The sequence below is a fragment of the Ambystoma mexicanum genome, chromosome 13 (assembly GCF_040938575.1).
Source record: "Ambystoma mexicanum isolate Mex_15411 chromosome 13, UKY_AmexF1_1, whole genome shotgun sequence".
NCBI lineage: Eukaryota > Metazoa > Chordata > Amphibia > Caudata > Ambystomatidae > Ambystoma > Ambystoma mexicanum.
Genome location: NC_090938.1, coordinates 712,580,455 through 712,605,085, shown reverse-complemented (window position 1 = coordinate 712,605,085; position 24,631 = coordinate 712,580,455). Strand labels below are relative to the sequence as shown.

General features: G+C 45.0%; 2 protein-coding genes across 5 annotated transcripts in view; one reads left to right on the top strand and one right to left on the bottom strand.

The window, feature by feature from the left end:
* The window catches only part of LOC138521770 (butyrophilin-like protein 9), a 379,874-nt gene that overhangs the window by 295,429 nt on the left and 59,814 nt on the right, over positions 1–24,631 (top strand). For 2 of the 4 annotated variants that reach the window (XM_069634841.1, XM_069634843.1), the window contains one exon: positions 7,049–7,135. The exons of the other annotated variants lie outside the window; for them this stretch is intronic. In XM_069634841.1, coding sequence (XP_069490942.1) covers positions 7,049–7,089 — 41 coding nt within the window. In that variant the 3' untranslated portion in view covers positions 7,090–7,135. The remainder of the gene's footprint in view (positions 1–7,048; positions 7,136–24,631) is intronic. 4 annotated transcript variants of the gene reach the window in all.
* LOC138521769 (E3 ubiquitin-protein ligase TRIM39-like) overlaps positions 1–24,631 on the bottom strand; it is a 189,521-nt gene that overhangs the window by 163,602 nt on the left and 1,288 nt on the right. The gene's annotated exons all lie outside the window — the stretch shown is intronic.

Here is a 24,631-nt window from a genome sequence, read left to right as displayed (position 1 = left end):
GCAACTACACTTATGAGCAGGGGTTAAAAAACAAAATATATATATATATATATATATATATATAATAAATAATGCATTACTTACCGTAATAGCATTTCTAATTAAGCATCTGCTTAGATTCACATGCGCCCACCCTTCCTCCCCACTCGCAGTAGAAGGAACAGCCACCACAGGGTAGCACCGCCGGGGTGGACACCAGCTAAATCGCAAGGAGGTGGCGCAGGGGATGCAAAACAGCCCGACACCACCCACTTCGGACGTTGCGAAGCAGTGGGACTGCCTTAGATGGTACTAGGTTGAACGAACCCGAAGATCACTGCCCTGGAGGCGGACTACTGGGCTGCCCACACTCACGAGGCTAGGCCCCCCCCCGACAGTGGGAATACACTGCAGCGTCCGGAACAGGGAGCTTGCTTACCCGACATAGCGCTGGACATGACGACCAAGCTCAACAAAAACTAACGTGAAACAGCCTACGATGGAGGACTACGCCAAGACCCTGCAACCAACAGAGGACGCTAGGAGCAAGGACATAAGCGCCCGACAGGACGCATCACCGGCGAGGGATGACCAGCAGATCCTGGAAGCTATTGCAGACCTAAAAGCGGCGTGGGAAACTAAACTGGAAGCCGCCATATCCACACTGAAGGTGGCGCTGGAATCCAAAATAGACGCAGTGCAAATAGACCTGAACCTCCTCAGACAAGATGTAAGAGCAATAGCGGACCGCACAGGAGAACTGGAAAAGGGAATAGAGGCCAACACAGAGGCTTGCGCCTCGCATGCCTCGGAGATCCATGCGTTGCGACAGCAAGTGGGCAACCTGGAAAGCAGAGTTGAAGAAGCGGAGGGAAGAGCGCGAAGGAACAATATACACATCATGGGGCTTCACGAAAAAAAGATACTGGAGCACTTCCGCCAGGTAGGCACAATCCAGAGGGCATCCGCCTCAATAACAGCATACCCAGACTATACTCTCCAGGTACAACGAAGGAGGCTCAATTTTGGCGTAGTGAAGAGGAGGCTACGGGAATCAGGCCATAGGTACATGTTGATGTACCCAGCAAGACTGAAGGTATTTCACAAGAACAGAATGCTGTTTGACACCCCAGAGGAAGTGTCGGATTGGTTGGACGCACAAAATTGCCCGGAAGGAAGGGAAGACCAGAAAGAAAGCAGTGCGGAGAAATGACGCAGCGATCCAGTGAGTGAGGTGCTGTATAAAGATGTAACAATGAGACTTGATTATAGTCGTGCTAGATAATGGGAAGGCAGCGTACAGTGACGCATAAAAGGGAGAAGGAAAGCACCCGACCTCACCCCCTTAGATAGGTTAGTTTGGTTACCAGTAGAGCTGTAACCTTCTGCTGGGCGCCTGGTACCGGTGTAGCTGGACAGGACCAAATGCGGGATCACCCGAGATCCAGGGATGGAGCTGGGCAACATTTGGGATTGTGATTTGGGGGGGGGGGAGATGGGGGAGTTGTGGTGTTTGAAGTGGTAGCGGTTAGGGAACGAGCATGTACCCATGCGCCTCTGCGTGTAATCCAGCATGAGCATTCTCGGGCTGGAAATACTGGAGGGAGGGAAAGAAGAAGAGACCGAAAGGGAGATGGGTGACCTTAGAATGATAACCTGGAACGTCAGGGGGCTTAACACCTACAAAGAGAAATAAAGTGATGATGTACGAGGAGGCAAAGAATAGATATAGTCCTGTTGCAAGAGACCCACCTCACGAAGGAGAAACAGGAGGCAATCAAGAAAAAGTGGAAGGGCACTACAGTCGGTGCCACTTTCTCAGCATATGCCAGGGGGGTGATCATATGGGTCGCACCTCAAGTGTCTCTTCAGATACTACAGACTGTGGTGGAGCCAGATGGGAGGATGGTGGGATTCCGGGGGCTCTTGGAGAATAGGGAAATAAGCATCATAAATACATACGCCCCCAATCAAGATACTGTGACTTACTATAAAACGCTATATAGGACGATCAGTCCCCTCGCGAGCGAGACGATTATATGAGGGGGGATTTTAACTGTACGCTAGACCCTAAATTAGATAGATTGGACACAAAATTTGATAAACCCGCAGCAAGAGCACTATGGGCCCTCCTGAGGGACTTCGTGCTCAAAGACTTATGGAGGCAGCAGCACCCGACAGCAAGACACTATTTCCACTACACGGCCCCACATAATCTGTACACAAGGTTGGATATGTTCACCATCCCCGGAATAGCTAGGGAGGTGGTGAGCTCGGAATACAAAGCCAGGATATTGTCAGACCATTCCCCTCTGGTTCTGGAGTGGCGGCATCAGCCCACAAGAGCCAGAATTCCCACATGGAGACTCAGAACTGAGGCCCTGAGAGACGCTAAATTTCGAGAGGACCAACGGGAAGAGATAAGATATTTTGAGCATAACAAGGGGAGCGTGGCATCAGAAGGGACCCTGTGGGAGGCCTTCAAGGTGGTAATCAGGGGGGTGGCTATCTCCAAATCTAAAGGGCTTCAGAGGGACAGAGCTGGAGTTGCAGGATATTGAAAAGAGATTGGAAATAATGGGGAAAGAGGGGACCTCGCAGGAACAGGCAGAAGGGGCGAGCCAGCTGCAATTGGCGGGCGGAGAGCTATGGGACAGGCTCAGCAACCTGAATTACAAGAAATATGTCAAACGGCAACATGCAGGTGGGGACAAACCAGGGAGGCTGCTAGCATGGCTACATAAAAACGAGGTACAAAGGCCTGCAATTAGAGCGATCATGGGAGAGGCGGGACAGGTATGGAATACCCAAGAAACGGTGAATGAGAGATTCTTCGAATTTTACAAACACCTCTATGCAGATGTGGGGGGAGGACATGGAGAGAGAAGCACAAGAGGTCCTGGAAGACATAGGATTGCCCCAATTAAGCACAGAAGATAGAGAACTTAGAAGCCCAAGTTACGCTGGAGGAATTAGAGGCAGTGGTGATGCATCTAACCACAAGCAAAGCCCCCGGCACGGACGAGCTCCCCAGCGAGTTTTATAAAACATACAGACAAGAGATCCTTCCTCCGTTACTGGCCATGCTGAACGAGGCATATGAGAAAGGGAGGCTGCCGGAATCCCCGAGAGAGGCGGTGATCATTCCCCTCCTTAAGTCAGGCAGGCCCAGCGTGGCTGCGGGTCGTACAGACCATTGTCCATGCTGAACCAAGATAGTAAGATCCCTCCGGCAGTACTCGTGAATAGACTTAAGCCTATCATAAATAAAGTAATACACCCAGACCAAACAGGTCCTCCTATGGTTATCGGAGCATATCCGATAACCATAGGAGGCTCCAACACATCATAGAGCAGACAGAGGGAGACCCAGACGAAATAGCAGTAATCTCACAGGATGCAGTTAAGGCATTCGACTCGGTCCGATGGCCATGGCTGATGGGGCTCTAAAGGGATTCGGGATGGGACCTGGGTACTTGCGGTGGGAGAAAATGCTGTACAGCTCCCTCACAGCCAGAGTAAGAACGGGGAAGATTATATCGGAGAGCTGGCAACTAAGCAGAGGCACGGCTGCCCATGCTGTATATACTTGCACTCGAGCCACTAGCTATCTACCTCAGACAACAGTATAGCAAGATAGGGGTGCGCATCAAAGGGGGACCACATCTAATATCACTATATGCAGACGATATGCTCATATACCTGGGTTACCCCGAGGAGAACCTGTAATACATTTTAAAGTGATGGAACGCTATGCAGCCTTCTCCGGGATAACGGTCAACCCCAAAAAATCAAGTATGTTCCCCCTGGGCAGATACAAAGGCATTACACAGACAAAGCTGCCCACTCTGCAGATAGCTTGGCAGACCGAAACGTTTAGATACCTAGGGATTAACTTTTATCACACGGCAGCGGCTGAGCACAAATACAACACAGAGAAAGCAGTGGAGGGCGTAAAAAAAAGTGTATGGAATTCGGGGCCAAACTACCCCATGCTATGGTAGGGAGGGCAGCCCTGCTGAAGATGGTGGTCCTGCCCAGGCCAGTGCATTTTTTTTTTGTTTTTTTTAACAAACCCATACATGGTGCCCAGGCACTTTTTTACTAAGCTGCATAGCCTGTGCAGGGGTTTCCTGCGGCATAACACAAGACTACAGAATGCACATGACAGAGGGGGGGGGGGGGGGAAATTTACCAAATTTCGAGATATACCACCTGGCGGCGCAACTACAATACGTAGCCAGGTGGCTGGCGGAGGCCGAGATTGCAGAGTTCAGGCTGCTGAAGGAAGAGAGCGCCCCATACTTCTCACGAGAACTAATATGGCTACCTAAACCAGAGATGCGGGGGTGACCGAGATTGTTGACACTGGGCTGGAAGGTCTGGCACAAGGCATGCCGGGTAATGGGAGGCCCGACCCCGTGCTCCCCGCAGGCGCCACTTGTGGGGCTATGCGGAGCAGATGACCAACTAAGAAAAACGACCCGGAAATACTGGGAGCCAGTGGGCCTAGCCAACCTGGGGAACATCTGGCAGGAGGGGGAGGCCATGGATTTCCAAACAATAGTGGACGGAACTCTATAACAGAATAGGCAAAAGAGTGAAAGAAACATGGTCCAAAATAGCGCTAGCGGAGCAGCCGGATATGGCTATCGAAACAAGGTATGACATCGCGGAGGGGGGCATGAGATATCCAGGATATACGAATTAGCTATGTCGAGTGTGGGAAAAGAGCTGCTCGAACTAAGGCGGGATTTTGGGGGAGTGGGGGTGAAGAGGCAGGAGAAGCAATGCAAGACGGGCAATGGGAGAGGCTCAAAGATACCACACGAAGGTGTCAAGGAATGCCAGATTACAACAAATTCTACTGTATGTCACCCACAGAGCATACATGACCCCCCCCAAATGATAGCGAAATTTGGGAACGCAGAGGCACAAAAATGCCCCAAGTATGGAGAGGAGAGAGCCGGGATGATCCACATGTTCTGGGCATGCCTGGAGGTCGGGAAAGTTTTTTTGGGGTGGGGGGGGGGGGGGGGGAATTAAACACAAGCTGTCCGAGAAGGGGATTAAATTAGACGTAGAATCCATATAGGCATGCATGCTAGGGGGATTCACCAGGCCACTTAACTTGAAACATGTATGTAAACTTAAAGATCCAGCATACATCTTGGGCAAGAGGAGAATCACCATGAGCTGGAAAGCTGCTCACAGACCTAGAGTGGAGAGGTGGTGGGAGGACCACCTTAAGTGGGCAGACGCAGAGACAATTGCATGGTATAAGGCGGCCAGCAAGTGGGGGAGGGGGGGAAATAGAAGAAGTGGGACCGCTGATGGAATGGAGACAAATGATAGCCTCGCTACACGGGTGCACCCAGACTGACCCCAGTGACGAGGACCTGCCCGAGAACCAGGACAGGGACTAATCCTGGGTAACAGAAGCCATAGGTATGAGGGCGGAGTGCTCGAGTTTATGGGGGAGGTAGTGGGGAAGACATTATGGAGAGAAACATGTAATGCATACTGTGATACACATGTAATTGTAAATATCGGGAGTGTAAGTTATGTGTTGTAAAATCAATAAAACTATATTAAAAAAATAAATAAAAGAAAATGAATAAGGCGACCATCTAGCTTGGTGGAAAAAAAACAATCTGAGGGACCTCGACGCGTGAGGGATTTTGGGTACACTACACGTCACATTAGGGATAGTGTTACAAGCACACCCATGTCGACGTCCCTTTCGATTCTCGAAAGACAAGATGCAATACTCTGCGATTACCACTAGATGTCAGACTATAGGCCTAGCATGCGATTCTAAGCAGATTCACAAGCATCAGAAATATATATACACACAAACAAAGGAGGGTGAGGGGACACACTGGTTCACATCTCAGACTCCCACAGTCCAGATGATGTTCTCCTCCAAGTTCATTCATGCCTCTCACACGCATCCGGAGGCAGTCTATTCAGGTGTTGCTATTCTTACTCACCAGGAGCAAATGCTCACTCGCCTGAGGTCTGCTCAGATACATGATGAATTAGGAAATCGCCATTGTAGACACTTTGGGGCCGATTTATGGAATTATTTGCGCCGAAAAACAGATATGTGCGCCATTCTGCCCGCAAATCCCTGTTTAACAAATGGCACACAAATCCCCGTTGGCCTCAATGCCTCCAAATGTTAATTTCTGTAAACAATCCCAACATATTCCTCACAATACTTGGGTGTAGGGGAAAAGTATGTAATGCTGGTATGTCCCTCTGTACAAAACTAAAGAATGATGGCTTGGAGGTTTTAAATGCATGATGATTTCTGGCACTGTGTTTGCACCCCTTAATGCCATCTTTCAGTGAGTCTGCCATTCCATTACAGAAGGGCAAAGGTCATTTACAAATCAGGCTCAATCCCACTGCAAAATGGGTAGTTTAGCCTGAACTGCTAGGTCAGATTCATTTCCCCCTGGCCCAAAGGGTTGCCCGGAGCAATATCTGTTTAATTTCTCTTCTGTTTTGATATGGTCTCTCCGATTGGCACAGGTATGAACAGAAGTCACATCAGTCCAGAGATTGTGGTGCCTAGAGACCCCAAGCTACACCTCAATCGTGAGGCTGAAACATATCTGCAGTTGCTTCTGGTCTCCTTCAGAAGCAGCATGACCCAGCAGAACAGGCTGGGCTGCCCCTTTTCGATGGATCAATGTGCAACCCAACTGTTGCAACCACTACCGCTGTCCCTTTAATCCAGGGGTATCACCTCCAGGCCTCAAGGTGCCGTAAACCTGATGAGTTTTTCAGGATATCCCTCATTAATAATCATGAGAAACTTGCCTACATTTAGAATCCACGTTTGCAAATTTCTCATGAATATTAATGAGGGATATACTAATGATCTAACAATACAATAAGCACTTACAATGTGAGTTTACACAACAAAACGCTTGTTGAACCCATACACTTTAGGGTGGGAAACCAGCTGTTACCCTGACATAAAAACATAAGTTTAAAAAACGTGGCTTTTTCTTCTTTTCATTTCATCATGCAATTGCATTATCTAATTTATTTACAGGAGGAACAATGCTCTTTCGATCACAAAAGAATGTACAATAGATGAGAAATCAAATTTGACGGGAAGCGGTGAATTTCTCACAAAGGGGTGAGTTTCAGGGTCATTCTGACCAGGTTGTGGATTGGAGTAAATGGAACAGTCACTGCAGACCGATACCTTTCCCACCTGCCATTCTCTCTCCTTCCCTCACATCTTCCCATGTACCTCTCTCTAACCGCCCCCTCCATCATCACCCTTAAACCCTTTGTTTCCCTCCTCCTTCCCTTCCTCACCCCTTCCCTCATAGTTTAATTGCTCTACTTACTGTTTTATTGGTTTGATTCATGATTGTAAATTGCTTCTACTGTTATATGTATCCAGTTGTTAAAATGTAAAGCGCTTTGGATTAAAGCGCTATATAAACACAATAAATACAAATAAGTAAACATACATACATTAATGACAATGAACATTTTTAAGGGACCGTAGGTGTACGGCCAGCTGTGCTCGGGTTGGGACCATGATGGGTGAAGTGCTAGAGTGGAGGCAGAGGAAGGGAGGGACAGAGGCAAGGAGATATATATATTTATTTTTATTTCATTTTTTTTTTTTAAAGGCAGTAGGCAGATGAGTTAGGTTAAGGGGGTAACTCAGAGGCAAGAAGTTAGGCTTTTAGTTTGGTTTTGAACAAATCAACGTGGACTGTTTCTCAAATGTCCAGGGAAGAGAATTCCATACAAGTGGAGCAACAAGAGAGAAGGAGCGGAAGAGAGGAAGCACAGGGAAGGCGAGGAGCCACAAGGGTAGTCGAGGAGGCACAGTGGAGAAAACGAGAAGGCTTGTAGAATTGGATAGGAGGAGATCTAGGTAATGTAATGGGCATTTGTATAGCGCCTTTCACCATTAGTATGGTCTCAAAGCGCTGTAGGTTGAACGCCCTTGGGGGACTAAAGTCCAAGTATGGGAAATGTGTCAGTAAGTTATGTAATGCATGTGTGCATTTTAGCCGATAAGAAGGTTGGTAGGAGTGGCCACATCCCTGCTAGTCACACATGCTGGCCACACATGTGGGTAGGTGCAGAGTGGTAGTCAGGAGAGAATACAAGCGAGATAATGTGTACAGCTAGACCAAATTCTATCATGGTGGATAGCTGCATTCCAATGGCATAGGTGCTGTGCAGAGACGTGAAGCAGGAGAGGCACTATGTGCACAGCTTTATCGTGGGGGGATAGCTCCATTCTAGTGGCAGAGGTGCTGTCCAAAGCATGCGAGGCAGATGAGGTGTACAGCTAGACAGAATTTTGTTGTGGGGATAGCTGCTTTCTAATGGTAGAATCGTTGTGCAGAGTATGTGAGACAGGAGATGTTGAGCCCTGTCTTTGAGTGGTGTAGGTAGTGGAAGTGTACAGAGAGTTAGTCTGGGGAGTGTGTGAGAACGCAAGAAATATGTTCGCAGCCAGACCAAATTTATTGTGGGGGGAGGGGATAGCTGTATTCCAATGGCAGAGGTGTTGTGTACGGTGTCCTAGAGTAGTGAGTGTACTGGCAGGGTGCCGAGAGGCGATTTGGGGAGTGGAGGAGATGGAGATTCATTATATACCCTCACAATTCATCTATATGAAATACTTGAGCCATTCCCAAAATTCCTCCGATTGCAAGCCACCCCCAAAGTTCCCCCGCTGAAGAACCATACTGACCACCCCAACAGTTCATCCAAGTGCTATTATATTAGCTATTCGCACACTTCAGTCAAATACAATACATTGGCTCTCTGTTCTTTAGTGGTTTGTTCATTCTGCGATCCTCCTTGGATTAAGTAGCTGGTTCAGTGATAGCAGGGTTAGTCATGGTGCAGGGTGGTGATGGGGAGGGGGAAATAGCCATGTCTTGGGGGCCCTCTGGAAAGTCAGGTTGTCCTCAATGCAGATGTTCAGCGACAGGGTCCCAGATAATAGGGGCTTGGACAGGGAAAATAGTGCGTCGAATTCTGGATGATTTGAGGGTGAGGAGGGGCGGGATCGCCAGAAGGAGTGCAGTGCCTGATCGTAGGGTGATAATGGGCGATTTTCTGTTACAGGTATTTTGGACCTGTCCTGTGTAATGCTCAGTGAGTGATGCACATGACTTTGAAATGGACTCGCTCGATTGGAAGCCAGTGAGGGTATGGGGGTGAGGGGAGGGTGCTGTGATACCTTTTCTTCGGCCGTGGAAGAGTTTAGCTGCAAAGTCTTGGACTCTTTAGAGCTTTTGGAGTTAGTAGACACGGGGTTCCCAGATCAAGAGAGTTGGCATTGTCTAGTAGGGAGAGGACAATGGGCATGAGTGCCGTCACTCTGTGGGGGTAGGAGAGGTAAGGGAAAATGCGTCTGCGTAAGCAGAGGTATAGGTAGCAGGATTTTGACAGTATTAATGTGTTGTGATCGACTCAGGTCACAGTCCATTGTGCAGTCTAGGTTTTGACTGTGCGGATGTGAGGGGGGGGACCTAGGCAGGGAGGTCAGGGGTTGGGTTGCTGGAAAAGGGCAGTCTTTCCACAGATCATGATCTCCGTCTTGCCAGGGCTGCGCAGGAGATGGTGACCATCATCCAGCAATCAACTTCCGAGGCAGGATGCAAGGTCTAGTTGTGGGGTCGAGATGGACTAGGGGATTTTGAAAAGGATTTGTGGGTCGTCAGCATAGTTGTAGCATGTGAGGTTGCGTGCATGTATAATGAATTTAACCTTTGGGCTTCCATGCACGTTTTACTCTGCACATATGCAGATCACAGTTCTCTCAGTAAGTCAATACCTAAGTCTATCGGAAAAGCAAAAACGACTTCATACAGCGAGCGCATGCCCCAAGCTATGAAACTAACCCAGATAGGTTAATATGTTATTCATTAATAATAAAACTTTATGCACTACAAAACCACCGTTTAACCCATCAGTTTGCATTTTGCATATATGAGTACATTCGAAGCTAACAGCACCACCTACATATGTGAGAATAATATACAAATGAAAACAATGTCAATGGTATGCATGTTTGAAGCTTTCTGAAGCCAATGCTGGACAGTGGTGTAAGAGAACCCCAAAAATGACTAATCTCTTCTCGCGAAGCCTTCCTCCAATAGCAACACTTGTCAAGATTGGAGAAAATAGGGCGCCTTAAGTAATTGTCATTCCACAGAAGCAAAATAATTTGGAGCGGTCTATTGTTTATCTAAATCTGTATTACGCACTGAATGTCAAAGTTACAGTTGAACTGCATATTGCCATCTAAGAATTGATATATTTAGATTGATACACAGGTCTACGTGTTTTGAAAATGAGCGAGATCATTACGGACGGGTAGATTTTAAGAGCATAGCGTTTGGGGAACTCCTTTAGTTAGGATTCATTAGAACAGTAGGCCTAAACACAGCTAGTCTCCTGTCGCAGAATTTTGAGGTGGGACTGTGTACTAGGGGCTGTGAGAGAAGAGGTGCCAGCTCTGTAAAATGAACGGAAAGGCTAAGATATATTCGAGAAATCCATTAAATTGACTTGCACTACCTGCCACAATGGTGCACCCAGCACCATTTAACTTGAGCAAAGTGCAAGCGGTAAATGCTTAGGCCACTCCACAGCATTCATGAGGGTGAACATGAAAATTGATCAGAGCAGTGACCAACTGTACAGGGACGAAAAGCTACTGTTGCATTTGGCAACTCGCTGCGTTATAACACGTGAGATGTTATTGGACGAGATAGTTTTTAAGACCGGCTTTAAGGAGCACCTCATCGCAGTGAATAACATAGTGACCACCATTTGCTATAGTTTGTTATTTTTCTCTCCAGCTATTGGTGATTGTATTGCTAAATGCTGCCTACATAAAGATGTTCTGTCTATTGGGATTTAGGCAAAAATGTAATATATTTAAAATGAAGAGATGCAAATATTCCTAAAATAGCCATAGATGAGATGTTCTGTGATCCAGATTGCCCTCCGCCTTCCACCAGCTTGGTCTGATGCCCAAGGACTGTGAAAGGAATTTGCAAAGTCACAACACAGGATGGTTCGATCATGGTCAGCTCCAGTCAACAAGGAAGTATCTCCAGAGAAATCCTGCCCATCAATCTGCTAGAACGTCAACACCTGAGAAGACTGCATCTACACTACCTGACCATTCCCAATTCCTCCATAGAAGAATGAATTGTCCGCCACCAGGAGTCCAAGTCTGCAAACATCAACCCTCATTCAAATAATCCAACATTGCATCCCACTGACCTGGCTAGCTAATGTCAAATCCATGATTATTCCGTAGCCAGCAAAGCTCCTCGGAAAATGAACCTAAACAGGTTCAGGACCACACAGTTTAAATCTGACATTACAGTGACAGCCTGGGCAAGACCCTGAGCACATACCTAGCTGGAGCAGCAGGTTAGTATCAGGACTCAAGAAAACGAGGCATTGGCTCAAAAGTATTTATTTTTCTTTCAGGATCAAAATACTGTTTCTGCAACTCTATTCTATAAAACAAATCAAAAGGGTGCTCATCAGCTCTAGACATAATCCAGTCCTCCGTCCAGAATCTTACTCTAACCCAACCACTTTCCACATCCATAAAAGAAAACAGAAAAACAACAGGGAGTTACTATTAACTGTAGGAGGAGATGGCTGCTGGCTTCCAACTACCAACCCAGTGTCCCTTTCAGTAAAGGCCTTTGTCCATAGTTGTTACGTGCTGGGATTCTACTCAGCTGTTCCAGTCCAGGTCTCTTGCGCTCTGTCTCTTACCACTGTAGGATTTTCTCTGCCCCCGTTAAGTGTTTTCTTTTTTTCTCCCCCACCCCGGGGTCTGCCTCACCCCCGGCCCCCACACACAGTGTTCTTTTCCCCCTCTCTCCATTTCACAATGCCTCCATTTCCACTTGAGTCACTGTGTACCCGTCTACACGGAGTGGTGCTCCTCGGGAAGAGCGCGGAGCATGGTCGGTTCTTCGGCCGTAGGAGCCGTTTACACAACATTTCAACTGGGCTTTGCGTCTGCTGTCTGGGTCTCTCCCTGGTCCTTGGTTGCTGTAAAGTAATTTATGCAACATTTCAGATGGGCTCAGTCGTCTGCCTTCTGAGGTTCTGTTCCCTGTTTTGCAGCTCGATCTGCGTGGAGTAGCTTATGCTACATTTCAGCTCTGCTCTGTGTCTGCCCTCTCAGGATCTTCGTACTCGCTCATGCAGGTTCTAGAAGCTGCTCCGGTCAGCAGCTGCACCCCATGGGTGCATGCTGCTGTCCTGCCAGCTGACACTGGCGTTCTTACTCCCTCGCTGGCCACACCCCCTTTTGGCCTCCTTAACACAGTTACACTCTGTGGTGCCTACTGAATCCTCTAATTGGTTGCCTCAGGAACGCTCACCCAGGTGGCTACTATACTCAGCCCTCCTTCGCCTTGGGCACATGCAAGGCAAGAAGCCAAGTTATCCACGCGTAAAGGGCATATAGGATTATTTTTTTAAATTATTCTTTATTTATTTGATATGGTTGAGAAACTCAACCTTTCAAAACATGATAATTACATCTTTACATTTATTAAAGATACAATTTACCAATTATTACAAATGTAATAATTACAAAAATATAAAAACAATACTTTTCCTAAATTTTCTAAATAGCCAGGTCAAAATCTCAATAAGAAAACTTTACACCATTGACATCTTATTGACCATTTTACCACTATTAGAACGTTTCCTTTTTGTTATCCACATCATCTCTACCAAGTTTTATCTAATTTAAAAAATGTATCGACGCATACCCCACTGATTTTGAATATATACTTCCATAGATCTTCTGGACCTATGTGTAGTTTACATTCAAATAGGGTTTTAAAGTGCTTAATTCTTAAATGCTTTAACACATCACATTTTGTAAAGATGTGCTCTAAGGATTCATCCTCAATATTATAGAACCGGCATGTAATGGTCGCCACTGTATCCTTGGCCCATTTAGCTGTTAATCGAATAAGGCCGGTGCGATGGATAGTGCTAGGAGTTTTTAAGAGATACAATTCAGTATTACCATAAGCTTTAAGGGCAAATGGATTTTGAGCAAAACTTTTCTACTTTTCTCTATTTTCTATCTAATCCATCTCCCACTTTTTACATTTAGCCTTGTCCGGGTTATGGATAAGTAGGTTGTCAGTTATGCCAGCAATTTGCATAATTTTCTGCACCTGTAGTTTCCATTGAAGAGTGTAGACATCATTAGAGTTTTGTATATAATGAGCCAATTGTACAACAAGACCATTTCTATTTTACTTTAGGACACATTTTCTATAAAATATACACACTTTCCATTTATAGTTCGCATATAAAGATATTAACCCCAACTCGTGCCTTATTAGGGCAACAGGAACGGAAAGTAAGCATAACAAAGTTCTCCAGTAGAACCCCTCATTTTTATCCCAAAAACAACTGTTTTGAATTGGTTTGGTTTCAGCTCCATATAACACAATTGGCATAGCTTTTTGTTTATAGAAAACTAGAAGAGGAGCAATGGTAAACTTACAATATTTACCTCTGATGATTTTTGCTTGGGATATCAGATTGTTCCATTTTCGATGTAGACTGGAATAGTAAGGGGAAAATCTCACAGTTTCAACAGTCTCTCCATACAATTTCCACTCAATGTTTTTAGTTCTTTGCTTACAACTGCCAAATTGGATCACTTGAGTTTTCTTGGTGTTAACAAAATGACTATTATGTATTGCATATTTTTCCACAGCACAAAGCATATTTCTAAGATCCATTGGCGTTCTGGATAACAACAAAAGGTTGTCGTCATATAGCAACCATTTAACCTCACACGAGCCCAACTTCGGGGAGTCAGCTGTGATGTCATAAAGGTCTTTACCAATGTCAAGGATGAAAAAATTCAAAATAGATGATGCAAGAATACATCCTTGCTTGAGACCTCTAAAACTGAATATCGGGTCGGATAAACTCCCATCGTTGGATAATCTAATTTGCAGTGTGGATTGAGAATGTAGATCAATGATCCACCTGAGACGGTTCCAGGGGCAGTTGTTTTTCATTAACTTCATAAAGAGAAGTTCCTTGGAAACCGCATCAAAAGCGGTTCTAAAATCTACAAAAGCCACATGTAAAGGAGATTTTAGTTTGGCATACTTAGCGATGATTGCATTTACACATAACAAATTGATCCCTGTGCCTAGACCCTTAACGAATCCCGTTTGACATGGATCTCTTAATCCCTTATCATCAAGCCACACATTAAATTTGCGAAGTACTAGGCGTGCAAAAATGTTTCCCGGGCAGTCGAGGATAGCTATAGGCCTGTAAGAGGCCGGATCAAATCCGTTACCTTTTTTATATAACGGTAAAACGATGGACTTTCTCCATGAGGGAGGCACAACCCCAGTTCTCATTACTTCTTTAAATATATGTGTAAGAATGCTTGACCATATGTTGGGATTCTCCTTAAGCATCTTGTTACTAAGTCTGTCAGGACCCACAGCTCTCGAACAACTAAGTTTTGCTATATGCATTACTATGCCATCCCGGTCAAATGTGAATAGATGATTCCAGTTTTTACTTTCTCTTCCAAGGGAAGATTGACTATCTCTTGAAGAGGATTGATATATCTACGTACACCACGTTTCAGCTGAAATGGAATTTACCTGAATAGAATTTTGGTCCTTATATGTAGCTTCATTTAATACTCCCCATATTTCAGCTGTTCATTTGGAAGCAATCTTTCCTAACATAAATTCACTGTCTCTCTGAAGGCACAATGCTTTCCTTCCTTTTTGCCAATTCTTATATTTCGTACGGAGTTGCTTAGTTTTTAACATTCTTTCCTCCTTGGGTAATTGCTTTAACATGCAAATTTGATGACGTAACTCTGATTTTTTATCTTTCACCTCTATATCAAATGTGTGTGTATGTTTATAGCTTTGGCCTTGGCCAGATTTTTTTAATTGAGACATATTGAAGCATTGAGGAAACATAGTCCCTCCCTGAATTGAAAGACAGATGATTATCAAAACGCATTACAGAGTCAGACCGTTTCAATCGATTCCTTGCGTTGTTGGCAATTATATTGCCTTTGTAAGTTCCCCCATGCTTTACCGATGGTTCAATCTCCAATTCCCACTTTAAACAAAGTTGGTGATGATCACTTTTGGTGTTCGGTCTTATATTCAGAGACTGGATCATGTTCATCATTGCTTTGTTTACAAAAATGTAGTCAATAGTAGCCTCAAATAGTCCATTATGCCATATACTAACAAAGGGAGTGTCACCCTCCACTGCACCATTAACCATAACCAGTTGCATATTTTCCATGCATTGATTCCATCCGGTTTCATCATGCGTTATTTTTCCCTTTTTTTGGGACAACAAATGCAGATTAATGTCTCCCATTATTAGCACAAAGATTTTTTTTTTCGAGTGCAATTTGCAGAATTTTTTCCACCAGATGGTCAAAGAAACATTCTGCTGACAAGTGGGCTTTCCCCCAGTAGATGTTGACTAGCAAGAAAATATGCGTCTTGCTTGACAATTTAATAAATTGAATAAAGGGCGTGCCAGAGTTTAAGTTTGTGATTTTGAAACATTTAGATTTCCTTATGGCAACAAGTAGACGGGCCATAGGCCTTCCTCTTGGTGGCACAATTGCAGGCTCTAGCACTATATCATATCCATTCCAAATAGGTGAATCAACCAACCAGGTTTCCTGTAATACAACAATATCAAATTCATCGAGATTTGAGCAGGTAGTATTGACAAAATGTTTGAAACCCCAGGTATTCCAGCATACAAGGTTGTTTTTTTCTTTGGTAACGGATTGTTATGCACGGTCAAGTCTTTCATTTTCATGAATGGTTTGACTTTTGTTATTTGATCCAAAGATGTGTGGAACCCATTTCCTTGAATCCATTCTTTCACCTCCTACTTCCTGACACTCTTCTCTGTAGATGTTAAAGCCCATTTGAAAGAATGCATTTCTGGCCTCCCATACTAAATCGGCCAAAACTATCGAACGAAGAGTAATCCTTGACTTTGACAGATCTTTGTCATTCAAGAATTCCACTCTGTCAATATCAGAGGATATTGTATTCCTCAATTTAGGTATTTCTTTGCAGATGTTAAGAATGCATGCGCGGTTAAGATAGATAAAGCCAGGATACTTGTTCTGACCCATTACTTTAGGTTTTGAGGATGGTAAACGAGCAGGGTTTGAACTTTCTTGCCACCTCCTTGAGACAGTCTCCCTGCCTTTGTCAGATCTCTTTCATTGTTGTGAGAGATAGGCATAGGGGCAGGCTTGGATTTCCAAGGCAGTGAATGTGTCTGCTCTGTTGCCTGTTTACAAAGTTCCAATTGTCTTTCTATGATATACTGTTGAATGGTCTTGTTTATTTCCTCACGCATCTGTGTATCAATCTGCCCACGTCCATTATGCTCTGGTTGTACAACCGAGGACAAGTTAACAAGAGATGACTTCAGTTGGGTGCCTTCCTTCACTCTGGCCTCCTCACTTACGATCGCCAGATCATTCACAGGTTTATGACATACCCCAAATGAAAATATTCCCTAGTTCACCACTTTGACCTCCTCACTTGCAGCCACTAAATCATCCAAGAGTTTGTAACATAACCTGGATAAGGGTTCCCCTTGTTTACCACCATCATGTTTCACTATCTCCAAAGCCTCATCGTGTTTCTTTTGGTCATTTTTAAAAATCGTCTTGGCTTTGCTCGTAATTTATTAATTTTCTTTTTTTTAGTGAGATCAGCTTTTTTACTATTAAGAGAAATATCTGGCAATTTTCTTGTTAAGGCATCAATTAGCTCTGGTTGGCTTCCTACATTATTAGAGTCGTCTTCAGATGTTACAACAATTGAGCCGGACGCTGTATTCTTCAAGTCCTCACTATTGGAGTCAATCTGTAGTTCTGACTCCAACTCTAAGCTCCCATTTGTTACAACTTTGCATTTACCAAAAACAAAGTGACTGGACTGCACTTGTCTTTGGTTGCCAGTGGTAATCAGGTAATCCGTTTGCGACTCTGTACAACAGTGCCCAAAGATCTCAAATTGTGGTTCACAGGTTCTAGGATTGGTCACATCCTCTCTTTCAGTAATTTTATCTGTTAATTTGGTCAACAGTATTAATTTTTGCATCCATGGCTTCATATAATTTAGCCAAAGATAGTATGGCCGAGTTCATTGTCAAAAGGGTTGAGCTCATTTCACCCTGTACAACACTTTCCTCCAAGTGAGTATTACTACGTCCTATGACAATATGTCCTTCAAGATTTTTTTTACTTGTCTTGGATTGGGTAGGACAAATGATGAGGGACTTATAGGGAGGTCTTTGTCAGAGCCTAGAGAGGAGTCATGAGCAATCCGAGGACTCTTATTTGTCAAAATTTGAGAATCATATACTCCATCAGACACCTCTGTTGGTACCCGATTGCTTGAGTTTTGCATCCTAATTGGTGACAAATCATCAACCTGCATGAGATCACCTGCTGGAATGTACAAAGACCACATTATTCTTCACTTGAGGACATCCCAGACTGGTTCATAAAAATGAGATCATCCTCATCTACTTGACCAGTTATGTGCGTGTTGTAATAGGCCTCCCTTTATCTGGGTTGAGCAGCTATAGTACAGACTTCAGGGGACTTTTCAACAATTGTACTGAGTCTGTTGCCTAAATCTTGAATATCGTTCTCACAGGGTTTGCTTTCATTTTCCATTGTAATGTCTGAAATCGTGCTTACACCTTTTGTGCACTCAATTATTGGGGCATTATTTTTGATAGCATCGACTTCAAAGTCCAAACGGGTGTTTAAATTGTGGAGATTAGCATGTTTATTGGACATCACTTTGATTGGGAGCATTTCACTTCCTCTAATATCAGTGGCAGCCCCCAAACTGCAATATTTACGAATAGTGCATCCTCTGGTAAGCAAAGGACTTTTGGCTTTGCCATTTTCTTGTTGACCATGTGAATTACAGATTGTTTCTTTTGCTGCCTTGATGGAGTAACCGTGGCATCAACCACAGGAGTGTGAGTTACTCTTGTTCCATCTTTGACTAGTGTTAAATGTATTGCTGGCATTCCTGTCTTCAGTGATTTTACTTGCTAGAAGTATAGTTAATAGTTGATTAAAAGCTTATTAATGTTAAAAGAAGCTCCTCAAACGAAATATGCTTTCCTCTACACAAAAAATAAAAATTAGTATGTATAGAGTGAGTGGATAGGCAAGCAATATGCTTAAAATGTATATAACAATACTTATCGAAATTCACAAGTTCATGTAGAATGTATATATGATATATTACAACTGCTTCAAAGTCGCCCGATGGCTTGAGAAGCAGGCTTAATCTATCTCTCCTCCCCAATGACAGATTAAATGCAACAGTAGTCCAAACATACTTCTACAGTTACTGAACCAGCCGTTTGCCTATTTACCTCCAAGAACCAGTGCCACCCAGAGCCAAACAGCAGCAAAACAGCTCTTCATATATAAAATGCAGTGCCCTTTACTCCGCAGTCGGGCTTAACGCCTCAAGGGTGGCTGGGTGGGTTTTTCAAGCAGGATAATGTCACGTGACAGCTCACATGACCGCCGCTAAGCCCCTCCTCCTCCTCCAGGAAGTGGGAACGAGCTGGCAAGAGTCCCAGGAGACTTGCAGTGCCGATGACAAGTAGTTCAGTAGACAAACGTTTTTGCTAGTTTCCTTTCAGCAGCATTTATTGCAAAGCCTAATAATAATAATTTGGCACTTATATAGCGCTACGAACCCTCGGGTATCTGAGCGCTGCTTATTATTACCCACGGTGTGTGGTGCTCATTTATCGACCTCGGAAGGATGAAAGGCTGAGTTTGGCCCCGTCGGGATTCGAACCTGCGTTAGCAGGCTCTGCACAGATGTCAAAGCGAGCGCTCTACTCGCTGTGCCACTTGACCCCCTGGATCCCCTTCAAAAGGTGTAACTAGGGGGGGGGCCCTATCACAGTCTCTATTTCTTAAGGGGGAGTCACCTTTGATTCCACACTCTCCTCAGTCCACATCGCTGATGTATCAAAAAAGTCAAACCCCCTACTGCACCTCCTCAGAGGTATTCTTCCTTTCCTCTCATTCCCCCAGAATCTCACTGTCTCCCAAGCTCTGGTTCTCTCTAAGCTGGACTATTGAAACAGCCTCTTTCTTAATCTACCTGCCTCTACTCCCCGCCCTTTACAATTTATCCAGAACAGGACTGCAAGACTTGTCCTTGGCCTCAAGCCCTGGGATCGTATCTCTCCAGCTCTGAAGTCTCTCCATTGGCTCCCTGTGGATGCAAGGATTAAATTCAAAACCCCCTGCATTGTCCACAAGGCTTTCTGGGGCCTGGGTCCAACATACCTTCAGCTATCCCTCCGCAAATACCTCCCATCTCGAGCACTCTGCTGCTCTACCTCTAACTCCCTCAGGGTCAGTCGTTTCTCAAAGAAACAAGCTTTAGTTCTCCGTCTTCGGCTGGGGCCCCCCTCTGGAGCAGCCTCACTGCCACTATAAAACTTGAGGAGAACCATATCTGGTTCTGGAAGCACCTCAAAACCTTCCTCTTTGATTCTGCCTTCTCCTCCCCTCTCCCGTTGATTCTGCTCTCCCTCGGCACCATGCACCTAGCCACCCTCTGTCCTCTGGGCCCAGGTACCTGCTCATCTTGCCACCCTCACGCACTGCCTTCGGGCCACCCCCTGCAATGGGGTCTGTATCTGTACCCATACAGCCCTCCCCTTTTCTTCCTGCACTTTCAGACCTACACGGCCTGCTGCCATAAACCCAACACTTGCCACTTGCTGGCTGCACTCCCATTGTTTGTTGCCTTTTTATTTATTATTTTTGTTTTTTTTCCTTCTCGCTCCGCACTCGCCTTTTGTTCCCCCTTTCATGCACTTCTCCCCCTTCTCCCTCTACCCTGCACTTGCACGTTCTCAATGTCACTGGGCCTAGTAAGATTGTTGTTTTTGTTCTCCCCTGTTCCCTTTCCCTACCGGGTCGCACTCTGAAACACTTGTGTATGAGCGTGATAGAAATAAAATATCAATCAAAACCTACAGAGAGGTCCTTTCCCTCTAAGTGGTGGGGGAGGGACAATCGTAGGAGGCTCGCTTCTCTTGTCTCAAAGGGGGTGGGACTTCCCGTTGGATAGAGGTGAAGCTCTCCCTGGTATACTCACACTGTAGACTCTTCGCGCTCTGTTGCTTGTCACCAAGAGCTCTCAAAAAGAGGAAGGATGATTAACTAGATGGATCAAGCCTACTTTATCAACAAAGCTAGGCACTACAAAATACGCAGGCAGGTTGCAACGTTTGGAGCAAACCTTCTGGCTATGAGAGTAAAACTGTTAAATTCTGACACAAACCCAGAGAGAATTTTGAACACCTGCCCTTTATTTGGGTAGGTTAGGTTCTGGTAGCTGTGCTGTAGAGAAACCGCAACACCCCATCATGGGCTCAAATTTAAGGTCTACCTTAAAATTCTCTCCATACTCTACCACGAGAATACAAAATATCAAACAAGGATGAAGTACAGGCAGGGTGAGCGATAACAGGGAAGGTGTACTGTGCACCCAACAAGAAGGACAAGAGGAGTATGTGGTGGCATTTTTCTATTCCATAGAGGAGACAAGGAATCCAACAGAAGGAAATGCTTCCACTACACGTCCAGTGATGTGTCCTTGGAAGCAACAGCAAGCTTCAATGGGAAATGCCACAGAGGAGATCGATCTCGATTCTCTGTCTCCCTTCGGGAAAATCACTAAAAACCAGTCTATTCAAAGCAAGACACCTGTAAAGTGTTGCCTAAACCCAAGCACCTCAGACCACTGCAACTTAAAGGCCCCACATTCTCTGTTAAATCAACCAAAGAAAACCTTCTCTGCATGCTCGCATAAACATGTCACATGCATGCAAACACCACAACAGCCCAAGATTGCAGGAGATCTGAATCATTTGGGTGGATCTCCCTGCATCCCAGAATGTTAAGGACTTATCCGCAGAGACACCCATATTATTGAATGATGCAGGAACAATCTAGAACCAAAAGGTGTTCTCTCACTAAACCAAACATACCTCCCCCCACAGGCCACCACTAACAGATTCCTGTCTTCATCACTCACCACCATACATAACCACATAACCAAATCTTGCAAATAGCAGCAAGAAGCCTTAACTTTTTTTTATTTTTTTAAATACCAATTTAAACTAATAAGACTTCTTCTGTAGTTATCACCCCCTTTGTTGCAGGGCTATGTCCAACGAGGCTACCAAAATGGCAGAGGTGCATTGTACAGGACCACTTTGGATTGCATTGCATCGCTAATAGCCCCCCGGTGCAACACTAGAGCATAGAGTATAAGATGAATAAAGAAAAACACTGAATTATATTCCGTAAGGCTGCCCGCCCATCAGTATAGATGACTGCATGGGCGGAAAGGGGGAGATGCAGCGCAGGATTAGCTATGCTAACCCCGTTGGTTTATTAACCTTGGAAACTGATCCTCCAACCCGAACAGTTGAGTCCACAGAAAAAACGTTCATGATTCATCTAACCGTAGACAAAGTTTCCATGAGAAAGCGCTCCCTAAAACGTCTGCTTTGATCCACAGCCCAGTGGTAGCATCCCAATCCAAAAAGGCCTGTTCTCATTTGAGCGATTATCCCGCCCTTCTCCTGTAACTGTGGCCCCTCGAGGCAAGCAGGATCAATAGTCTCAACTTCCAGCTACAAACCTAGGTCTTCACATACCACCCCAGAGTCTGCATCTTACCCCGTCTGGTGGTCTACGTTTCTGCTCCCATGTAAAAAGTGTTGCTGGACAGCACCTTCCCTCGCAGTAAAGGTAGTCTGGACACATCTGGGCTGGGAGCTAGAAAGCGAGGATCAGTAGCCTCTTGTCTAAAGCGAATAGAACGAAGCTGCAGGAAACATGGGTAGTTAGCCTGATCTTCAGCCATGATACTATGTTTTTGTTCTGGCAAAGAAAGGCTGTTCTAAAGCAGACTAACAAAAAAGTGATGGGTGCAAGGTTTTGCATATGGTCTTTACCCTTCTGTAATGGCTTGGCAGGCGAAGAACGATGGTCTGGAGGGTGGCCCAGAGCAACGCCAGAGGTTAATAATAATCCCTACCTTCCAGCCATCACCTCTTTATTTTTGCTTTGTTCTAAAGCAAAGAAATGGGTTGGGAAATTACTGTTCTGGATTTCTGTAAAGCTGAAAACTTCAATTAATTCCATAGACTACAGCAACATGTTGCATCTCTGCATTTTTGGAGCTGGGGGATACTTGGGAAACAAATATCAGTTGTGATTTATCAGAACGGTTAGGAGTTGTTCCCAAAGATTTAGATGAGCTTTGGGTACTACGCCGAGTGAGGTTAGGCAAACAGCGTTATCACGCAATCTGCGTATGCTTGGAGTGACTAATTATCGGAGTATTTTACATCCAGATTATGCAGTGGTCTTTCAGCTTTTTAAGCTGCCCCCCCCAGCAAAATGTGGGCAGGCAGGGCCCCCCCCAAAAATGCCAAACGGACAGCAAGTCCAAATGGCTATGAACTATCGCGCACCGTCACCACACCCTATTTCCAGTATAATCCCTGTGCTCCCATCACAATCTGTGGACTCCCTCACCCCACTCCTAGCCCAGTTCCTGTGCTCTCCCACCCCACCCCAGACCCTGGGCTCTCAAATCCCTGCTCACGGCTCCCGCCCATCCTGCTCTCACTACAGTCTCTGGGCTCCCCCCACCCTGCTCCCATGGCCAGTGGCAGTTGGTGAATATTTCCAACAGATATGCCAAAACGACAGAGCGCAGCGAGGGAGCCTGAACCAATCAAGGGAGATCCAGGGGCAGGTGGATCCCCTGTGAATTCGTTTTAAATGTGTTAAAATGTTGCATTTTAGAGCATACAAAAAAAAATGTTAATGGGTAAAAAGCCAAACACTTTGCAATTGGCGCTGGGGGAGCCAGAGGCAGGTATGATCTCTTTTACTGGACATCTATGATAGATGTCCCTTAAAAAGATACCATCCCTGTCCCCTTGGCCCCACAAAACCTAACACAATCAACATGATTGAGTGTGTATGCAAGGCGCTGGAGGGCCTCCCCAAGTAAGAAAGCGTGGTATTTTTGACTAGACATCTAGGAAAGATATCCAGTAAAAAAAATGTTTAAAAAAAAAAAATATATATATATATATATATATATATATATATACACACACACACACACACACACACAAAGCCTCAGAAGGAGAGCTTATTTTGGCAGGTGGATTATGCAACAAAGCCCTCCTTCCGCTCACCAAAATCAGCTCAACAAAACGAACACACGGCATTCACTATCATTCACACAAGCCCCCCCATCACCATACACGTTTAAATAAAAAATAAACGTACCCGCGTGTGGGTGCTGAAATGCCCCTGAAAGTGGTTATTGTATGCATTTAGCGGAGGAGGCACACCCACTCCAATATTTTATTTGGGAAATGCTACATTTGCAGTGCTGTCCCACCGGGTTTACATTATAGTTCCAAGCTACGGCTCTGCTGTCAAATGCTATGCTCTTAGGTTTTGGAATGGTACAGTGTTATGTTATGCGATGTTGGTCTGCTAGGATCTCTGCATTTTGTTCCCAAATCTAAAAAAGGAATGTTAACTTGAAGCTATGCTTTCGGGTTTACAAAAACAGTGGAAGTGCAGAGGGTGCCCACTAATGAGCCATCGGCAGGGTGCATGTCCTTAAGCATTTCACACAAAACTACACTTGGCATAATCACCAACTCCTGCCTTCATTTGTTTTTTTACAAGATTACATGAACCAGGCATGTACTCATAAAACTACAGGTGAACATGATGATCAACGTAACAAGGTAGGACACCACATACCGGCTTGCTAGACCCAAAGCAAGAACAACCCCAGGTTAGTTCAGGCCAGACCACAATAAACCTATTAAATTTAAAAGATTTGTCGTCTTACACATTCGCCATCTCAGGACAACCTTCAAAAGATCACTGCATGAATAGAAAATGTGGTAACTTATTAAGGATCAACCTGAATAACATAGCACAGGTGTTAAATTTCTGTTATTCCCACTTAACAAGATAACCCATTGAACTCACTCATTCTTATTATATACTCCCTCCCCGATTACAGTCCCTATAGCGGACTATAGCCATCAGCCATAACCTTGCTGATTCCATATTCAACAAGTCCTTGTAACCGCAGGCTTGTACCATCTCCTAGAACACTGATAGAACAGCACCTGCATCCTCCCCAAGGTGGTTTGAGGACTTGATCCCTCACAATAAAACACTGGAAGAACATTAACCCTTAAAATTGACGAACGAAACCCAAGAATACATCTTAAACCTTCTTCATAACTGGCACGTGGTCCACCCAAAGCATCCAAACGCATTCATACGATTACCATACTCCACTCCCCTCTGTTCACTCCACTCATAAGGACCAGCATTCTTCACTCTATCTTGTCCAGGTCTTCCCTTTTGTCCCACGGACAAAAGTCTGGATAGGACGAAGGGACAAGAGACACATTT